This window comes from Oryctolagus cuniculus, chromosome 2, assembly GCF_051225735.1.
Source record: "Oryctolagus cuniculus isolate XC-2025 breed Fujian yellow rabbit chromosome 2, ASM5122573v1, whole genome shotgun sequence".
NCBI classification, from domain to species: domain Eukaryota; kingdom Metazoa; phylum Chordata; class Mammalia; order Lagomorpha; family Leporidae; genus Oryctolagus; species Oryctolagus cuniculus.
In genome coordinates, this window is record NC_142868.1 from 177,104,043 (window position 1) to 177,124,442 (window position 20,400).

A 20,400-nucleotide genomic window follows, 5' to 3' on the forward strand; every position below is an offset into this window, starting at 1 on the left:
ATACTCAATAAATATTTCTATCACCCCCAAAGGTTTTCTTACAACTCTTTTTAATGCATTGCTCCCTACATCCCCATTTGTGAGTAACCACAGAATTTCTGTCATGGTACATTAATTTGCATTTCTAGGATTTTATATAAATGGACAATATGCTGTGTACTGTTTTGATTGGTTTCTCTCGGTATTTTTGTGGGTTTTTTTTGAGATTTATTCATGTTGTGTCTATCAATAATTCATTCCTTTTTATTACTGAGTAGTGCTTTATTTTATGGTTATATTATGTCACAATGTGTATATTCATTCACCTTGTGACAGAGTTTGGGTTGTTTCCAGTTTTTGCTGTTAAGTGGAAGCCTGTGTTGAGCTTTTATCTACACAGCTTTGCATGAACATAGCACTTTCATTTCTCTTGGGTGAATTCTTGGGACTGGAATGGCTGGATCATATGGTATGTGGATGTTTACCTTTTTAGGAAATGTTTAAGACATTTTTAAAGAGAAGTTTAGGAAAACTTATTGCCACTGTTTACTGATGGGTCTGTACCATTTTGTGTATCCACCACAATGTTGTGAAGGTTCTGGCTGCTTTATTTTCTCACAATTACTCTCATCTTTCCAATTTTAGTCTTTCTAAAGTCTATAATGACTTCTCAGTATGCTATTAATTTCTGTATCACTGGTGACTTATGATTTGGGACATGTTTTCATGTTGATCATTGCCTGTACTTACATGTTCTTCGGTAAAGTATCCATTCAGATCTTTTGATCATTCTCATGGATTATTTTTCACTCATTATTTATCTCTTCTTTACATATTCTGAATACAAGTCCTTTTTTCTGATATATGTGCCATGAACATTTTCTCCTGATCCAGATTTTCTTGTTTTCTTAATGGTATCTCTTTAAGCTTGCTAAACCTAAGTTACCTTTCCTCCACTTTTTTTTTTCCTAGTAAGGCTTATAAATTTTTCTGTGCCTTTTTTGTAAAGATTTATGTTTTTGTTTATTTGTGAGGCAGAGTTGGAGAGAGAGAGAGAAACATAGAGAGAGATCTTCCATCCTCTGGTTCACTCTCCAAATGGTCCCAATGACCAGGGCTGGGCCAGGCCAAAGCCAGGAACCAGGAGCTTCTTCTAGGTCTCCCTTGTGGGTGCCAGGGGCCCAAGGACTTGGGCCATCTTCTGTTCTTTCCTTGCCTATTAGCAGGGAGCTGGATCGGAAGTGGAGCAGCCACGTCTGTAATTGGTTCCTTTGTGGGGTGCGGGTGTCTCAAGCAGAGGCTTAACCTGCTATGCCAGAATGCCGGCCCCCAAGCTTTTATGTCTTATCAAATACATTTCCACTTGTCTCAATTGAGCAAATGTTTTCTCCAATGTTGTCTTTTGAAATGTAATTTTAAGATTTACCTTTAGGTCTATGGTCCTTTGCACTTGTGTGTATGGTGTGATGTGTAGTCTAGGTTTGTTTACTCTTTTCCATATGGCGAGCCTGTTGATACACTTTTATTGGAAGACTTTTATTTCCCCATTGAGCTGCCTTTGTATTAGCTCACATAATTGACCATACACGTGTCTGCATTCTGCACTCTGCTCCATCAATCTACCTGTCCATCTGTTTGCCCTTATTATAGATTTATAACATGTATTAAAGCCCAATTAATTAAGTCTTCCAGTATTTTTCTTCTCTTGAAAATTTGGACTATTTTAGATCCTTTTCATTCAGATGTTTATTATAGCATCAGCTTGTTGATTTCTAATAAAAAGAATATGCTGGAGTTTTGGTTAGTATCATGTTGTGGAAATGCTATGGGTAATCGGGGGGGACTTGTCATCTGGTCATTACTGAATCTTTTAATCAACGACTCTGATATTTCTCTCCATTTATTTAGGTTTCCTTCAGTTTCTTTCGTCAAAGATTTGTTTGTTTTTTTTTTTGTAGAGATCTTTTGCTAGATATGTTCCTATGTCGTTTTTTTCTAGGTGCTACTATTTTCCTGTTGTTTCCTACTGTTTACTGCTATGGTAGGAAATACAAGCTGTTTTGGGTATTAACCTTGTATCTGTGACCTTGCTAAGTTTAATTATTATTTGCAGTAGTTGTTTTGAGGATCTCCCACCATCAAGATGTTAAAGTAGGGGCCACTTTTTCTCCTTCCTGATCTTTTGGCCTTTTCTCTTTATTGCATGGGCTAGGACCTTCAGTACTGTGGTTAATGTAGTGACAAGGGTATCAGGGTATTGCCACCTTCATTCTGACCACAAAGAGAAGAAAATACACTCTTCCGTTATTAAGTATGATGTTACCTGTAGGTTCTTTACAGGTGCCCTGCGTACATTTAAGAGCGTTACCTACTGTTTCTAGTTTTCTCTGAGTTTTTTTTGGTTTGTTTTTGTGTTTTAAATCATAGATATATGTCTTTGTAGCCCTTCAACGTGGTGAATTGCAAACCAGTCTTCCATTCCTGTGACAAACTTAACTTAGTCATGATAAAATATCTATTTGTTTTCTTACATTATTGGATTTCACTTGCTAAAATTTTGTCAAGGGTCCTTGCATCCCTTTGCATTCATTGGAGAATATTGGTCTGTAATTTTTTTTCAGGGGCTGAATTTCTTTATGAGGTTTTGTTAGTATGGTGCTGAACTGATAAAATAAACTCAGCAGTGTCTGTTTCTCTTCTACTCTATTTTCTGAAGACTTTTATGTGAGATCAGTGTTACTTTGTCCTTGAAAGTATCATACATTTCACCAGTGAGATTTTGTGGGCCTGGGGGTTTCTTTGTGAGAAAACCTTTGATTAGCAAATTGAGTTTCTTTGTGGATATAGGATTATTCAGAGTTTCTGTTTCTTCTTATACCAACTTTGGTCAGCACATTTATATAGCTCATCAATTTTTTAGCATTGGATTGTATGTAGTATTTTCCTGTTAGTCTTTAATGTCTTCAGGATGCATGATGACAACCGTTTTATCAATGATGATAGTGATATTTTCTCTCTCTCTCTTTCTTGACAGGCAGAGTTAGACAGTAGAGAGAGACCGAGACAGAGAGAAAGGTCTTCCTTTTTCCGTTGGTTCACCCCACAAATGGCCGCCACGGCTGGCGCGCTGCAGCCAGTGCGCTGCACTGATCCAAAGCCAGGAGCCAGGTGCTTCCAACTGGTCTCCCATGCGGGTGCAGGGCCCAAGCACCTGAGCCATCCTCCACTGCCCTCCTGGGCCACAGCAGAGAGCTGGACTGGAAGAGGAGCAACCAGGACTAGAACCCAGCGCCCATATCAGATGCCAGCGCCGCAGGCAGAGGATTAACTAAGTGAGCCACAGTGCCAGCCCTATTTGCTCTCTCTCTTTAGATCTTTTTGGCTTGACTGGGAGAGTGTGTCAATTTGTTGACAGATTTTTACTTTTCCTGTTTCCTCCATGGTCTATTTTATTAAGTTGTGCCCTTGTATTTGTTATTTGCTTTTATTTTGAGTTTTTTTTTTTAAATCTGACTTATGACATCATCGTTCACTCATGAGTTATTTGGGGTTTTCTTAAATATCCTATTGCTATGAAGTCCAGCCTGTGCATTTCGTGTAGAAGAACAACTGGGAGGAAGGGGGAAGGTGAGGTAAAACGCCCTTACCCTGTGCCCAGGCAGGTGTGATTTAGATTCAGCTGTGTCTGTTCTCACAACTCTTCATTTTCACAGTGTAGGAGGGAGAAATGCAAGGAAGCATAGGACAAGATTAGAACCAGAAAAGTAACTAATAATGGGTGTTCTTGCCTAAGGCTCATAGCTTACATCTCCTGTCTATTTTCTCATTGGGTTTTTGCATCAAGCATCCTTGGCGAAAGAAGAAACTTAGGTGCTCGGTGCTCAGGAAATTCCCTGGGGTCAGAGAGCTATGAAGGGGCAGAATGAGGACTGGAGGCCGGGGATCCTGAAGTCATTTAACTTCTGTGAATCTTTTCTATGTATGTAACCATTCTCCAACAAAAGGGCTTGCCAGTCCTGTGTGTGAAACCCTGAAAGTGAACTTCAGTTTCTTCACTGAGGACTTCTTCGAGCTTCTTGTGAATCCCCGTAGAGATTGATCAGTATGAAATGTTTCCCAGAACAATTCGGCCACATAAGCTGCTGGTTATGATGCACATCAGAAAGCTACTGCTCCACAGGACACACCCAGGAAGAACTGCTATGTGACATTCATTCTGACAACACCTGCCAGCAGTGCATTGAGTATCTGTTATGTGCCTGGTTTGGCGCCAGGTACTGGCAGACCAAAAATACTGTGGAGCCCCATTAGCGGGCCTTGGTATTACCTGAGACATCTCGGTCAGTCAGGAGCCCTCATCCCCTTTCTACTGTGAATCCAAGACATGTCTGCTCACCCAGCACTGTCAAGCTCTCCTCTGTCATTGTCCTGGTGTCCAGTGGCATCCAGCACCTGTTGCCGGAGGTCCTTATTGATACACCCAGCTCCCGTTTGATCTACATTCTCCCTCAACTAGGCAGCCAGGCCTGAGAGAGGCACTGGGCCAGCCCGGGGCCAGTCAATGCTGTGGCCTGAATTATTCTGTTGCCAGCTTCACAAGGGGCCTTGACCCCGGGGGGACTGTCTGTGAAACCAGGTCTCTAGAAGTTACCTAAGGTTAAAGAGTGGAGCCTAATCTGATAGGACTGTGGCCTTATAAGAACACGAGGTGTGGAGGGACCTCTCTCTGTCCCTCCCTTCCACCCATTCCTCTTTCTTCCCTTCCAACCCCATCCCATGCTGCGTGAGGACACGAGCCAGGGAGGGGGCTCTCACCAGCACCTGCTGTGCCAGCTTCCTCATTCCCAGAAGTGTGAGAAAATGAGCTCTGTGGTTTAAGCTTAACGTGCAGGGGTTTTTGGTACCCAGGCTGAGCAGACAGTCAGCTCGGCAGGGGTTACTGCGAGGACCTGGGCTTCACTTTGTGTCATAGATGCTGAGGTGAGCAGAAGAGGCCTCCATCCCCGGCAGCACCTCCCGCCTGCCTCTGGAGCTGGAGACAGGAGCACACACACTCTCCCAGGGAGAGCTTTATGCCAGCTATGTTCACCATCTTGCTAGCCACTCCAGTGCCATTTTTCTTGCTAACCCCAAAAGTTACCCCAACAGCAGAAAACTTAATACCAGGCCTTTAATCTCTCTCTTTCAGTCACTTCAGGCGGCTGTCTTCTGCCTTTGGCTGTCTTGGCTTGTGAGGTAAGTGTAAAGTAGAAAAAAGGGGAAGAAACCAGTGTGACGAGTGAGAACACTTTGGGGGGTCCCTCCTGGGGCACACAAGAGGGACCTGTTGGCATGTTCTATACGCCCATCCTGAGAAAGTGAGGCTTCAGGCTGTTCCCCAGCAATGACATGAGCAGTTCAAAGAGAAAGGGAAAGCCTGGTAGGTGGGAGGTGTGTGTGAGTGTGTGTGTGTGTGTGTGTGTGTGTGTGAGTTGGGGCTGGGTTGGGGGGAGGGGTTGCCGAGCAAGCTTCCCCTGCCTGCCTTCCCTTTTATTCACCAAGGTTCATCCCTCAGTTGATGATGCTGTGGCACAGCAGGTTAAGTCACCGCCTACAATGCCAGCATCCCACATAAGCACCAGTTCTAGTCCTGGCTGTTGCACTTCCAACCCAGCTCCCTCCTAATGCATCTGGGAGAGCAGCAGCAGGTGTCCCAAATGGAAGATGAAAGGAGATTGAAGATACGTCTGTCTCTCTCCCTCTATCTCTGTCTCTCCCCCACCCCAACTCTGCCTTTCAAATAAATAAATCTTTAAAAAAAGATAAAGATTCTCCCCTCAGAGGTGCCCAGCTCCTCCAGCATTAGATGTATTCCTGTGAGTGGTCCCCACAGCCTTTCTGTTCCCCCTGGGCCTGGGCAGGCCAGTCATGAGTGGTGAGCAGCAGCAGAGCTGAGGACACAGGTCTGGCCGCCCACTGTGGCCCTCCCCTCTGCCAGCCTCTCTGAGCCTAGCCTGTCCTGGGTATGAGCACATCCTCCTCTTGGGGCTGTTGGGTCTCTGCACATTCTCTCCACACCCAAAATAATTGCATCACATGGATAACTGTATTAACTGACCACTGTCCATTTACCTATCCATGTGATAGGCATCTTACAAGTGTGGCTTCCTCTGCACCTCATAGCACCCCTATGATGTGTGTACCACTACTATCATCTCCACTTCACCAATGAGGAAAGTAAATATTAGAATGGGAGTTCCAGGGGCGGGCACTTGGTGCAGTGGGTTAAAGCCCTGGCCTGAAGCACTGGCATCCCATTTGGGTGCTGGTTCTAATCCCGGCTGCTCCTCTTCCAATCCAGCTCTCTACTATGGCCTGGGAAAGCAGTAGAAGATGGCCCAAGTCCTTGGGCCCCTGCATCCATGTGGGAGACCCAGAAGAAGCTCCTGGCTTTGGATCAGCCCATTTCTGACCCTTGCAGCCAGCCACCTGGGGAATGAACCAGCCGATGGAAGACCTCTCTGTCTCTACCTCTCTCTGTAACTCTCACTTTCAAATAAATAAAATAAATATTTTTTAAAAAAAGAATGGGAGTTCCTGAAGTCCAGCCAGATCACTACCCAGCATGAGCAGTGGGGTTCTGCAGGTGGGCTGGGAGCCAGTTGATTTTTTTTTTAAGATTTATTTATTTATTTGAAAGTCAAAGTTTTTTAAATACTTATTTATTAATTTGAAAGTCAAAGTTACACAGAGAAGGAGGGTCAGAGAGGGAGAGAGAATTCGCTGGTTCACTCTCCAATTGGCTGCAACAGCCAGAGCTGCTCTGATCCGAAGTCAGGAGCCAGGAGCTTCTTCTGGGTCTCCCACGTCGGGGTGCACATGGGTACAAGGGCCCAAGGACTTGGGCCATCTTCTACTGCTTTCCCAGGCCATAGCAGAGAGCTGGATCAGAAGTGGAGCAGCCAGGACTCAAACAGGTGCCCATATGGGATGCCGGTACTGCTGACCGTGGCTTTACCTGCTATGCCATAGCCCCAGCCCCCATGGGACCCAATTTTATGATGCTTATGGAGATGTGAAGCAAGTCTTTAGATGTTCATTTTCTCCATACAAGTAAGGGCTGCTTGCTGGAATCCCAGATTGTGTTATTAAGGGTAACCAGTTTAATTTTCATGAACTAAAATTAGCTCACCACATGAGTTGATCTTATGTGCTAATATTTCACAGAGAGGTGGGAAGTTTGGCAAAGCTGTCCCTGAGCACACACGGAGAGCTGGTAAACCCACAATTTTCACAACTCTTCATTACCAGGTGTTACTGCCTTTGCCTTGAGTTGTCAATTTCTGTCACTGTTTTCTTGCTCTTGAGTGATGCCTGGCTGTTATTTCAGCTTCATCACTGTTTATTTAATTTGTTGTGGGCTTAACCCTATTGCGAATGGTGAGGCATATTGGATATTTTGACTTGTTATTTTACAAAACCTATGTTGAAGAAATGTATATATCATGTTAAGTAAAAACCAAATGAAATTGTGTATATTTAACCATTTTTTACCTTAGGTTAAACCATACAAAACTGACTATATTTAACCAAAATTACCTACAAATATGACAATTACACATTGTTCCATCTACTAGTTCAAATATAAATTATTCATATCCTGTTTGCAAGACAATTGTATGTACATTTCCCTCCAAATTACATTTCATTGGTAATATTCTAATCTGTGAAATCTAAACAATTTGCCACATACAGTCATTTAGCTGTAAGAAAATTACTAAGTTATTGTAAGTTTGCTTACAATCACTTGCTTAGGTTCACGTCACATTCTTGATCACATGATTCCTTTTCCCATGTGAGATGGGGAGGGGTGGGACACACAGACGCTGGGGTCTTTTGTGCCACCTAAGCAGACTGATGGAGAAGCTGTAAAAGCAGCACCTTGGGGTCTGAGGAGGTTTTTCAAGCCCCACAACTGGTAAGCGTGGATTCTGCATCGAGACCCAGGCCAGCGCACAGGTACAGGATCTGATATATATATTGGCAGACAGTATCATCCTTATGGTGGCCTGAATGAAAAACCTCAGACTTACTCGACTTCTTTTTAGGGAAATTGGGGCATGCACATTCATTGAACGCCGACTGTATGTGTGTTCTTTTAGGTCAAACCTCATGGAACACTACAACTAGCCCTGCAAGGGTGGGCTGATCAGTCCACACAGGTAGAGATGTAGCTGTCCAAGCTCTAGGATTAGCTCAGTATTGTAGACTTGATGGACATGGAAAGCAAACTTCAAAACCACGTGACCGTTCTCCACCATGTCTTGTTTTTTACTCCTTCCCCCCTCCTTGCCATATTCAATTTACCAACTAATCCTCTTGGTTCCACCTGAAGTCTCTCTCCCCTCTGCCATGTTCACTCTCCACTCTCTATCATTGTCTGTCCCATGGACAAGAGCAGCAGCCTCCTCACTTCTATCTCTTCTCATCCTCTCCACCTGGCTCCCAACTTGCTCCCTACATCACCACTGGACATCAGATCTAATCCATCTGATCAGACCCTACCTCTTCAGACCCTGCTTGCAGGATGTAAAACCCTTCAGAATCTGACTCTAACCCATATTGCTGGCCATCTCTTCCAAAGTCCCTGCCATTAGCTCCCCCTGCCCCCTGCCCCACAAAACCAACAAAGCCTCCAGTGACTCTACATTCTGTCCAGTGCTCCAAGACATTTCCAGCCCAACTGCTGGACCTCCGTACGCTGACCACTCGGGGTGCCCGTAGGCACTTTGGAAAGAAGTCAATCCATCCTGTGCCTGGAAATTTCCTCTTCCTGGAAGGCACAATTCAAAGGTCACTGCCAGTGAGAGAGTCATTCAGAGTGCCATGCAATTCACAGCTCCTCCTCTTTACTCCACCGGACTTTGTACACATTTTCAGTTGAACTCTTCCTGTTGGATGATATATATAGTTATTGAAATGTCTTCCATCTTTCCCACTTGATAATGAGCCTCTAGGGGATAAAGATCATGTTGTATTTATATTTGGATTGCCAGTATTCCAGAGAACGCCTGGCACAGGTCAATGCTCAACCAGTGTCCATTAAATGTGTCAATGGCCCGGTAGGCTCTCAGGTACATTGGAGCGCACGGTGAAGCTGTTCAGTACAGCAGACTGAATGCAGATCTGGAGTAAGAATGTTGAATTCTACCTGAGGCTTGCCTACCCACTGGCCACGTCACCAGGAACAGCGTGGATCTGGGTCTCAGTCCTCCCACTTGTAAATGGAGGGGAGGGTAGTGGACATCTGAGTACCCTTATAGACTCAGGGCTGATGATCCAAATGACTTGACAGCTCACTCCAGAAAATATTCCTTCTCTCACCAGAAAGAAACCATCTCCGAAGTTTCACAAGGGAGTCATGGCACAAAACTGCAGGCCTGTGGCAGAGTCTTCCTTCATCAAGTTCAAGGAGCAGGACTTCAGCTCCTTGCGGGATCATTGCTTAAGCAGGCGCCAGCTCTTTGAGGATGAGACATTCCCCGCCATGGCTTCTTCCATAGGCCAGAAGTTGCTCCAGGGAAAGAACCTGTCCCAAGTGGAGTGGAAGCGGCCACACGTGAGTGAACCCCCAAGAACACACCCAGCTCTGGGACCCTTGGAGCACCTGCCTTGGTGCCTCCCACTAAAAGGAGGAAGGACTCAGAATGAAACTGGCCTGGTCCCTCTGCTACAGTGGTCAGTGGTGTATGCACTCGGGGGGATGGGGAGACTAATGAAAACAGGACCTGGGAACCTTGAGCTGTACGTAACCCAGTTCTAACAAACTACATCATTATGTTGAGTGAGCACATCACTAGGTTAAAATGCCTCAGTTTTCTCACCAGAAAAATGGGAAACCCCAGTTATGAATATTATAGTAGTTGGTCTATAGGTATAGTAGTTGGTCTACAGAGTCTCTTCCACCTCCGTTATTGGGTCCATTTATCAGTCTGCCATCCTTTATTCTCTTCAGATATCAATAACTGTATGTCCTTTTCTGTATCCCTATCTGAATTTCCTCCCAGGGAATATATCATGTCAGTCATTCATACTGTAGGATGAATTTCAGTTCTTGCCCTGCCTCTCTTTTATATTTACATGTTTAATCTTATAGAAAATTGATCACCTATAAAAGAATTTCAGACATCAGCCATCAAACTAAGGAGATATAGCAGAGCAATGTTTAAACCAGCCTCATTCCCGCCCCAGCAGATGTCCACTACTAGTTCTGCCTTGCAGCAAGGGGAGCCCTGATGATTTTTCTAGAACAATCTCAATTTTAGGGTGTGAAACTCCATGGGATATTTCTCATGGTCATACTCTCCTCGGGATTAATGTTGAGGCAAAAGATCTGGATTAGAACCATTGTGAGGGTTCTGAAACCCATTGCTGCTGTTGGTGCTTCTGCAAACTGATGGCACAACCCAGACCAAGGGAAAACAGGATAATATCTAGTAAGTTAATGAATCTAATATCAGTAGCCATCACTAAACACTGAATACCCACCAAGCATTCTACTGGGCTCTTTCAATATGGCCAGGGGAGTTTAAACAGAAAAGGAACTTTCTGGCTGTGGATACGTAGTGGATATCTGCCACAGGGAAACGTTGACGGCATCCAGCTGTACGGGAGACAGCCTCTTCCCTGCATCTAGACAGATTTGTAGCTTAGGGGAAGGGAAGCGTCCATGGGGATGAGGTTAGGCTTGAGGAGCTGCTTAAAGGAAGATGTGGGTATTTCAGCCTCCTAGGGTCTTTCTCATTATCCATCCTCAGTAAATCTCCACCAACAACTTCATTCTTCTGACCTTCACCTGTCAGGGAGAGCTGAGGCAGGCACCACACATGCTGTTCTTTACCTCACGTGGTACTTGAGTGCGTAACAGGGACTCTGCTAGGATTTGGATGAATGAATACACGAGTGAGTGAACAAATGAATGAATGACTCTGAGCCCTTAAATGTGACGTTCCCTTGGCTCAGAGCTGGCAACATGCATATTTTCCTAGAACTTTTGAGGACTTTCCGTGTGTCCTCTCTTCCTTTATCTCCTCTGTTTGCTCCCAATTTTATAGGAAGGTGAGTTGAGGCTCAGCCAGGTGATGAGACTTGCCCAGGTGACATGGTTAGGGAAGGGAAGGGTCCAGGATTGAAATTCAGACTCCTGACTCCACATACAATATTCTTACTCACATGGACATGAATGCATAATGGGAACTCAGCTAGGATTTGGGTGAATGAGTGATAGAACACTTGAATGAATGACTCTGAGTTGTGAGATGCAACTTTCCATCTTGTATGTGCATTAGAGAAAACTCGGGTTGCCCTCTTTTCTAGGCAGGATGGCAGAGGAATAAACCAATGTGTTCAACCCTTCAACATTGTAATGACCTTGACAGCCATAGTTGTAACTGTGGTCACAAACAGCCCGAGACAGGAACCAGAGCCAGGTTTTCCACAAGGCTGACAGGGACTCAGCCACTGGAGCACTGCCTGTTGCCTCCCCAGGTGCACATTAGCAGGGAGCTGGAGTCAGGGGTAGAGCCATACTCAAACCCAGTCACTCCCAACATGCAACACAGGCATCCAAGCAGCAGCATCTTAACCACTTCACCCAGTACCTAACCCCAGAGAGAGCATTTCCTTTTCTTTTTTTAAGATTTATTTATTTATTTGAAAGTCAGAGTTAGAGAGAGAGACAGAGAGAGATTCTTCCATCCATTCTTCCATCCACTGATTCCCTCTCTCTCTCTCACTCTCTCTCTCTTTTTTTTTTTTTTTTTTTTTTTTGGACAGGCAGAGTTATACAGTGAGAGAGAGAGACCGAATGAAAGGTCTTCCTTCCGCTGGTCCACCCCCAACAGGGCCGCTGCCTAATTCGTGTTTATATTCTATCATGTTCAATAATGACTGCGCCCTAGACTCTGCCTTGGCCTGTGGGGGCAGCCTTTTTCATTCTGCAGGTATTACAAAAGAACTGCATCAATATTTATTGAGCAAGGACTCTGTCAGCTGCTGAGCTAAGCACTGCACTTCCTGCTCCTCATTCCAGGTGGCAGGTCTGGTTCTCCTCCACTGCAGGGCATAGTCGTGGCATCCAGCAGCTGGCCCTTGCCATGGTGGCTCTATCACGTGTTTCTCCCACCTGGGTGCACCTGTTCTGTGTTCATGCTCATTTTACATGGAAGGATACTGAGGCTTAGCCAAGCAGAGCAGAGAGCTCGAGGCTCAAGGTCATGCAGGGAGAACTGTCATGGCAGAATCCACACCGGTTTGTCTGTCGGGGCTCTCCAAGCATGCCCACCACGAGGAAGGGCTGCAGCTCCGTGGCAGAGGAATGGAGTGAAACAGTCCTCACTCCTGGTCCCGCCGTGGGGCCCCAGCCTGTGAAAGTCCCATGAGAGGAGGGCTCTGGGTGTCCCTGCTCATGGCAGCAGCCTCCTTTAAAAGATCCAACTCCTTTTCCAGTATGGAAAAAGTGCGATGGAGTGGAGGGTGGGGTGGCACACTTGAGACACTGAGGTGCCAGCATCCCGTATCAGAGTGCTGGGGTTCGAGTGCCGTCTCTGCCCCTGCTGCTGCTCCCAGTTTCCACTGGTGAGTCTGAGAAGGCCAACATGGAGTTCTGGCTCCTGGCTGTGGCCTGACAGCCCTGACTATTGGGGAGTGAACCAGCAGATGGGAGATTCCCTCTCTCTCTCTCTCTCTCTCTCTCTATTTCTCTCTGCCTTTAAAATAAAAATAAACAAATCTTCATTTCAAAAGCTCTTAGGGTGCCCCCAAGGTGTTTTAAAATTGGCTCCGTGGCCCCAGCACACTGCCAGACTCAGGCAGGGCCTTCTTCCCTGCTGGCTTGTGTTAGAGGAGATGCGGTTCTGTCCAGCCTTGGCTCTGGCCGGGTGACCCCCACCCTGCAGGCCTGGGCCTGAGCGTGTCCCGCCTGGCATCCGACGGGCTGGTGTCTGTTGGGAAAGCAGGGAAGCAGTGCAGGGGGAGGATGCCCTCAGCTGGGTGAGGTGTACACTTCTGTTTGTCCTGGAGTCTGCACCTCCACCAGGAGACTGGCAGCTCAGGCAGGGCTGGCAGGTGCTCCTGGACACATGACTCTGTATGCTGATCACTGTGGAGCCAAAGAACCCATTTACAGCCCTGCCCCGTACCCTGGGAACTTGCTTGTCAATATGAGAAGAAATGACACAGCCAAAATTACCAAGCTGTGCGCCTTGTACCACAGAACTGCAGGCAGAGCTGCACTGAGAGGTAGCTGAGACGAACACCGAGGGCTCCTTGTGCACACAAACCTCGAGGCCTGGCTGTGGCTGGGACGGGAGACAGACCCTGGCACAGTGTGCCTTCAGTGTGCATGTGGGCCCCCTGCAGGAACTCTCAGGTCAGCTCAGAGTCCCTCAAATTCTGCCAGACACTGCTGCTCTCTGGAATCCTCCACCCTGCCTCACCCCGCCCTTTCTGTGGCTGGCAGGTGCTTTGTGTGTTGGAGGTCAGGGAAGAATTGGACACTGAGTAAACAGCACATGGGACAAGGGCCCAGGCACCTTCCGGTCTCAGTCTGAGTTAGCCGCATCTGAGCAGTGGGCAAGAACTGAGCAATCGCATGTCCCATGTGGCATAAGGCCATAAGGCTGGATTTGAACCTGGAGTCCAGAATGCCTAAGCTTCGGTGTGAGCTGGTCTGGTACTGTATTATGTTTAGAAATGTCTCCTCTAATACAGATATCCCATTCTGTTTTGTCCATTTGCAACCTCTTAATAAAACGCTGGTTTGCGGAAGGCTATTTGCTACAAGAATCTTGAATCCTCATTTATGTTATCCTCAAGCAGTTTGTGTGGGCATCATTGCCTCTGATTCCTGCCTTCCTGGTAGCAGGAAAAGCTGAAGAACAAAGGGAAGGTTCAAACTCCGATTTTCAGTACTCACCTAAGATTTAACCTCGGTCCTTCAAAGACAAAGGGAATGATGTCTTAGGAACCCCCCTGGGACATAGAGGACAAAGGATGCTATAGTGTTTCTTCCTCTTTCCTAAGGATTTGTCAGTGGGCCCCCCTCACTTCATCCTGGAAGGTGTGAGCAGATTTGACATCCAACAAGGAAAAGCAGGTAAGAAATCAGCTTTTTCTGGGAAGCCACTGTGTCTTGGACCAAGTAGATAGATGCCCATCTGTACACCAGCCCATAATCCCCCATCTGGGCTTCTCCTGCCTGGAGAGATGATCTCTCCATGGGCGTCTTTGTGGCATGAAATGTCATGGCAAGGATTGACTGCATGGAAAGTGTGGGAGGGAAGGGCTCACATGACATCCAAAGAGGAACTCAAGACCACACAGTCCTCAGCGGGGAAGAGGAGAGAAATCCGGTGAGGGCTATAGGGTTCCCAGCATGCACAGGGGCTGAGCAAATATGAGCAGAGAAAAATAGAAATCTGGTTACTGCAATTGCACGGAACACTCTTGTCCCTGATGTTGGCAGCCAAACTCACTATGATGTTAGCCCTGGGTGCCTATGGCCAAAAGAGAATCAGGATTATGTCGGCTCCTCAGCTTCACCCCAGGTTTGGCTGGGGCATCTTCGCCCCATCTTCACTCACTGTCAGCTACCACCACTGCCACGAACACCACCAGCCCTTTGCCTATCTTGCTCAGAACTGACCCACTGAATCCTTCCCCCAGTGCTCTCTCAAAGGGTAGGAAACCATTACAATCTGTACAGCCATAATCCAAAACTCCAAAATTCAAAACGCTCTAAAATCCAAACTTTTTGGGGGCTGGCATGATGCCACCGTGGAAAATTCCACACCTGACGTGATGGATTGCAGTAAGATGCAGCTGCACTACAGATGCTGTGTCACATTGCCTTCAGGCTGTGTCTAAGGTAACCTGGGAAGAAAAGGGTGTTTCATGTTTAGACATGAGGCCATCCCCAGGATATTTTCTTTGGGATATTCAAATGTCCCAACATCCAAAAGCTAGACATTTCTGCTTCCAGGCATTGCAGATACGGGATTGAGAAGGAGCTGTGCAGACCCTGGAGACAGGGACCTGTGAAATACTGGGTAGGGGCTTCTAGGTGTGGCCAGTCAGCTTCCCGTGGCTCTACCCTTTTCCAGGAGACTGCTGGTTCCTGGCAGCGCTGGGCTCCTTGACCCAGAACCCACAGTGTCTGGAGAAGATCATGAAACACCAGAGCTTTTCTCACCAGTATGCGGGGATTTTCCGCTTCCAGGTACGTGTACCACTTCCTGTACGACCAGGTTCTCTGTGAGCACAGGGAAGTGGCAAGAGGCAGGGTGAGTCTCATGGCCTGGCAGCTGGAGAGAGGAGTGGGGGAAGTCCCGTCTCTACAAGGGACTGGCGTTTATGGTCTGACAGCGCATGGGAAAGAGGAGAGTCACAATGTTTTTGTGCAAATAAAGAGAAATGGCAGAAACAATTAGCAAGAGGAAAGAGCTGTCGGTCAAGAATCCTGCAGCCAGCACTGAACATTTGTCTCCAAGTCTATTTCTGTGCCATGGCGTGTTCTGTTGATAACAGGGGCTTTCTATGAAGCTGCAACACCTCACTGGCTGAGTTCCCCTTCGTTATTCATTACTCTTTCCTCAAAAAGATCTTCCTAATTCTTGCACATTTATTCTTTCATGAGCATTAAAAAACCCTTTAGTCTAATTAAAAAGAAGCACCATTATGATGCAGAATAGAAGAGCCTTAAATGTATGTATTAATTTGGAAAAAATTACTGTTTTATTATTTTAATTATTCCTTTCCAGAAACATGGTATATCTCTATATGTATTCAGAAGTAGTTTTATGCCCTTCTATAAAATGTTGCGGTTATGTTTTCATATTGGTGCTGTGCCGTTCTTTGTAAATTTATTCTCAAATATTTTATGATTTTGTACCGAATGTGAATGAGGTTTTATTCCTCTCATTTCTAGCTTGATGTTGCTGGAAAATAGAAAAGCTACTACTTATGTATTTAACTCTATCCAGCTACCTTACCAATTTTTTTATTAGTTTTCCTTTTTTTCTTTACCTGATAATATCTGTAAGTAAAGATAATTCTGTCTCTCATTTTAATATTTGTAAAACCTATTTTGTTCCTTTGTCTGTCACATGGGAAAGAACCTCAGTATTCTGGTTTTTTTTTTAAGATTTATTATTTATTTGAAAGACAGTTATGAGAGAGGGAAAGCCAGAGTGAGAGATCTTCCATCTACTGATTCACTCCCCAGAGGCAGCTGCAGCCGGAGCTGGGCCAGGCTGAAGCCAGGAGCCAGGTGCTTCTTCTTCCAGGTTTCCCACATAGGTGGCCGGGTCCCAAGCAAGTGGGCCACCTTCTGCTGCTTTTCCCAGGCCACAGCAGGGAGTTGGATCAGAAGTGGAGCAAATTGAGCACTTGAACCCGTGCCCATGTGGGATGCCGGTCAAGAGGGAAACCCTGCCTTCTCTGGCTTTTAGGAACATACTTTCTTGACATTCTGTTCTTTCCATACACTGTTGGATTCAATGTGCTGGAAGTGCTGTTAGCATTTTTACCTATATCATGCATGAAATTGGTTTCTAAGTGATGTTACATTTATCATGTTTGAATTACACTAATTTTAAAAAATGAACTGATTATGCATGACTTTTTAAATATGAAGTAATTTGAATAACAGTTGCTAATCCCTGATGATCTGTTTTGTGAAAGTAAGATTGACCATTGTTGAAGGCCTCCCTACTCTTCAAATGTGATTTCTTTAACTCTCTCAGTGTATTCAGCTATGGGTCTGCCTGAACCTCGTATTTCTACTTGAATGAGGTCTGGAAATTTATGCTTTACAAGAAAAAAACTCCACTGTTTCTTCTGTATTTCCAAATGTACTGCCATAGAGTTCCACGTACGATTTTCAGAGGGTTCATTCCATCTTGTAATCTATGGCTAAGCCTGCCTTCTCAGTCACAGTGCTAGATGTTCATTTTTCCAGTTTTCTTAATCCAACCAATTGATATAACTAATTATTTTAGCAAATTAACTTTGGGTTTTCATTTTTCTTATTTTTTTGAAATTTTTTCTAAATAATTAAATTAAATTTAATTTTATTTTTTATTTATTTATTTTTTGACAGGCAGATTTAGACAGTGAGAGAGAGAGACAGAAAGAAAGGTCTTCCTTCCATTGGTTCACCCCCAAATGGCTGCTACGGCCAGCGCGCTGCACCAATCCGAAGCCAGGAGCCAGGTGCTACCTCCTGATCTCCCATGCGGGTGCAGGGCCCAAGCACCTGGGCCATCCTCCACTGCCTTCCTGGGCCACAGCAGAGAGCTGGACTGGAAGAGGGGCAACTGGGACAGAATCCGGCGCCCTGACCCGGTGTGCGTGTGCCGCAGGCGAAGGATTAGCCTAGTGAGCCATGGCACCGGCCAAATTTAATTTTTATTCTTTTATGTTCTCCTGGTTAATTTTATTGTTCGTTTTGTTTCTTTCCTGAAGTTACACATTTAATATCCTTAGTTTTTTCTCAGTAATGTAAGGCTCATAATTTATCTCTGAGATCTTACCTGTAGCTATCGGTTTCAATATAAATGACTTCCTTTTATCAATGTTAAGATGTTGTGTTCTTAGTTTCATTTTTTTCTTTCACATGGTGGTTTTTATTAATGTTTATTTTATTCTCAAGTGATTAAGTTTGCAGAGAGTAATATTCCAGTTGCTGGGATTTCATTTTATTAAATTATGGTCAGAGAATATAATTTATACAATGTCTATCTCCGTTTGGGAAAATTACTAAGTTATTTGTATTTGTGGCCGCGTCCAGGACAGCTCCTGTGAGTGGCTCCTGGATGCACAAGAGATGCGGACCATCCACTCATTCGTCAGTTTCGTGTAGGGAATCAACACCTGTTCTGACTTGCAGTTGGCATCACCTGCGCTGTCTGTTTTGTCTCAGCCTCATTTGCCTGCTTGCTGTACCAAGTTCTGAAACAAAGCTGCCCCTCATGGCTTTTCTCTGGAGATCCCTGATGCTTCCAGACCTTCAGGCCGGCCTCTGCCTGTGCTCTTCTTTGCTGGTCATGGGGTTATAATCTTGCCATCTTCTTGTCGGCGTCGTAAAGCTTGCGTAGGGTCCCCACCTGCTGCGCTTACCTTGCTTTTGGCCACGAGTTCATGTTCTCCTGCTGTCATCTTGGCACCTCGCCCTCATACTTCCCTTCCATCCTTGGCTGACCCTTTGCCATTGCTGTCATTTTCCCAGTGTGATGAGTATGTCTCTTATATATATAAGTACGTAAGAAGAAACTGAAAAGTCACTAGCCGCCACTGTTTCTTCCCTTTCCTCCTTGTCTTAACACTTTTCCTCTAACGTCTCCTCCATGGAGAGAAGCAAGACCTTCAATCACCTCCTCAGATGACAGGAAGTCTCACAGGCTCGCCCTCGAGAACAGGTCACACTCAGACGTGCAATTCTGGGATCCCGTTCCTTTTCCTCGGAAGTCTGTAAGCGTTGCCCCACTGTCTTGTAGTATCTAACAGTGCAGAAGAGAGATCCAGAGTTACTCTGTTCTCCTGACTTTCAGCACGGGCTTCCTGGCTGCTTGTCTGTAAGAGATGCTCACTCGCTCATTTGCTCGCTATCATGTTTGTGTGTGTGTGTGTGTGTGTGTCTGTCTGTCTGTCTGTCTGTCTTTATGGAGTTCAGGAAATTCTCAAGACTCTATCTGGATATATGCCTTCTAGAAACTCATCTCATGGGGCCAGTGTGTGGTGCAGCAACTAAAGCTGCTGCCTGCAGAGCTGGCATCCCATATGGGTGCCAGTTTGAGTCCCAGCTGCTCCACTTCAATCCAGCTTGCTGCTAATGGCCTGGCAAAAGCAGCAACAGATGCCCCAAGTGCTTAGGCCACTGCACCCACATGGGAGACCTGGAAGAAGCACCTGGCTTCAACCTGGCCCAGCCCTGCCTTTCAAATAAATAAATAAATCTTTATTTACAAAAAGAAAGAAAAAGCAAAGAAACTCATCTCACTGGAATTCAGCATTTTCAATCTGAAGTCCTGCCTCCTGCTCAGCCAGATTTCCGTGCCTTTATCCTGGGCTCCCACCTTCATCATGTTCTTGCTTCCTGTGTGCCAACATGTGTATCCTGATCTTCCAACAGGTGCCCAGGTGCTGCTGCTGCTGCTGGTCCGAGGACCACACCACAGGAGCAGCTGAAAGGCTCCAGGGCTGAGCTGTTTCTGAGTCTGTCCTGGGGCTGCCAGCATAGAGGGAGTTAGGGAGGTGGTTGGACAACCTAAGGCCCAGGTGGGACACACTGTGCTCTTCCGCACGTGGTTCTGCAGAAGCGGCTGTGGTGCTGACCTCTGCAACCTCTTCCTGTCCCTGTGTGCTCTGGCCCTGCTTCCAGAAAGGACCCATTTCCTAGAGTACCTCAAAAGGTCTGTCAACAAAGCTCTGGCTTCCTTATCAGACCCTTGGCTATTGCAAAGATGGCACCAGCATGGTTCTTGGGAGTCTACAGGCGTTGTCCAAATGCCAGTCCTCCTCACCCAGAGCCAGGAACCAGGACACATAGGTCAGTAGTCTCATTCTTGGCCACAGTCAGGTCAACTGCACCTTATCTGGAATGGAACTCTTACCTGTGCTCCCTTTGTGTAGACAGAGCAAGCCTGGTCCCTGTTATCTGGGAGGAGAAGAGAGGGGAGGAAACTTTTAGAAGAAAACCCACCGGAAGTGCTCTTTCAAGCCAGGACTCTCTCCCTCTTCCTCTCTCTGTCGCTGTCCCTGTCCCTATCCTCCTCCCTCCCCTACTTTTTTTTAAATTTCCTTGTGTATATTCTACTAGAATGGCAAAGCACTTTCTACATAAAACATTATCATTTTCCCATTACTTCAAAGCAATCCAATAAATGACTTTACAGTAAAAGGGCCTGAATGAACTCATTCTTGATGGCCAACTGTGCACCAGATAGCATCCTGGGCGCTGAACATCCCAGCTGTTAAAGACACAGGCCCCCTTCTCAACACTGGACTCTCACCCTCACAATCTCAGCCGACTCTGCTGTGGCCCTTAGGCCAGCTCCTACTCTTACAACCAACTGACAGATGCAGAAGCTGAGTCACAGAGAATCAAGCGTCTTGCTCAGCATCTGTTGTTTGGGTGATAAGAGGCAACACCAGAATCCAGCACAGTCCCATCAACGACACCGTCTACTGTACGTTGCTTCAGAATTCAGCAGGAAGTCCAGATGATTTTTCCAGGACCCCACTTTGTAGGAGCTGTGTCCAGGCTTCCGGGTGTTCTCCCTCCCAATGCCGTCCCTGTGACCTCAACCTCCCCTACCTCCGCACCTGCCCAGAGAATGTTGAGTCCATGGCTCTACTGCGAGCTCCTTCAGAGCAATGGCTCAC

General features: G+C 46.0%; 1 protein-coding gene across 1 annotated transcript in view; it reads left to right on the top strand.

Annotated features, from left to right (window-relative positions):
- LOC100344894 (calpain-13) overlaps positions 1 to 20,400 on the top strand; it is a 63,226-nt gene that overhangs the window by 7,342 nt on the left and 35,484 nt on the right. Inside the window, exons 2-5 of the mRNA XM_070069722.2 lie at positions 5,168 to 5,214; positions 9,346 to 9,577; positions 14,041 to 14,113; positions 15,120 to 15,235. Coding sequence (XP_069925823.2) covers positions 9,380 to 9,577; positions 14,041 to 14,113; positions 15,120 to 15,235 — 387 coding nt within the window. The 5' untranslated portion in view covers positions 5,168 to 5,214; positions 9,346 to 9,379. The remainder of the gene's footprint in view (positions 1 to 5,167; positions 5,215 to 9,345; positions 9,578 to 14,040; positions 14,114 to 15,119; positions 15,236 to 20,400) is intronic.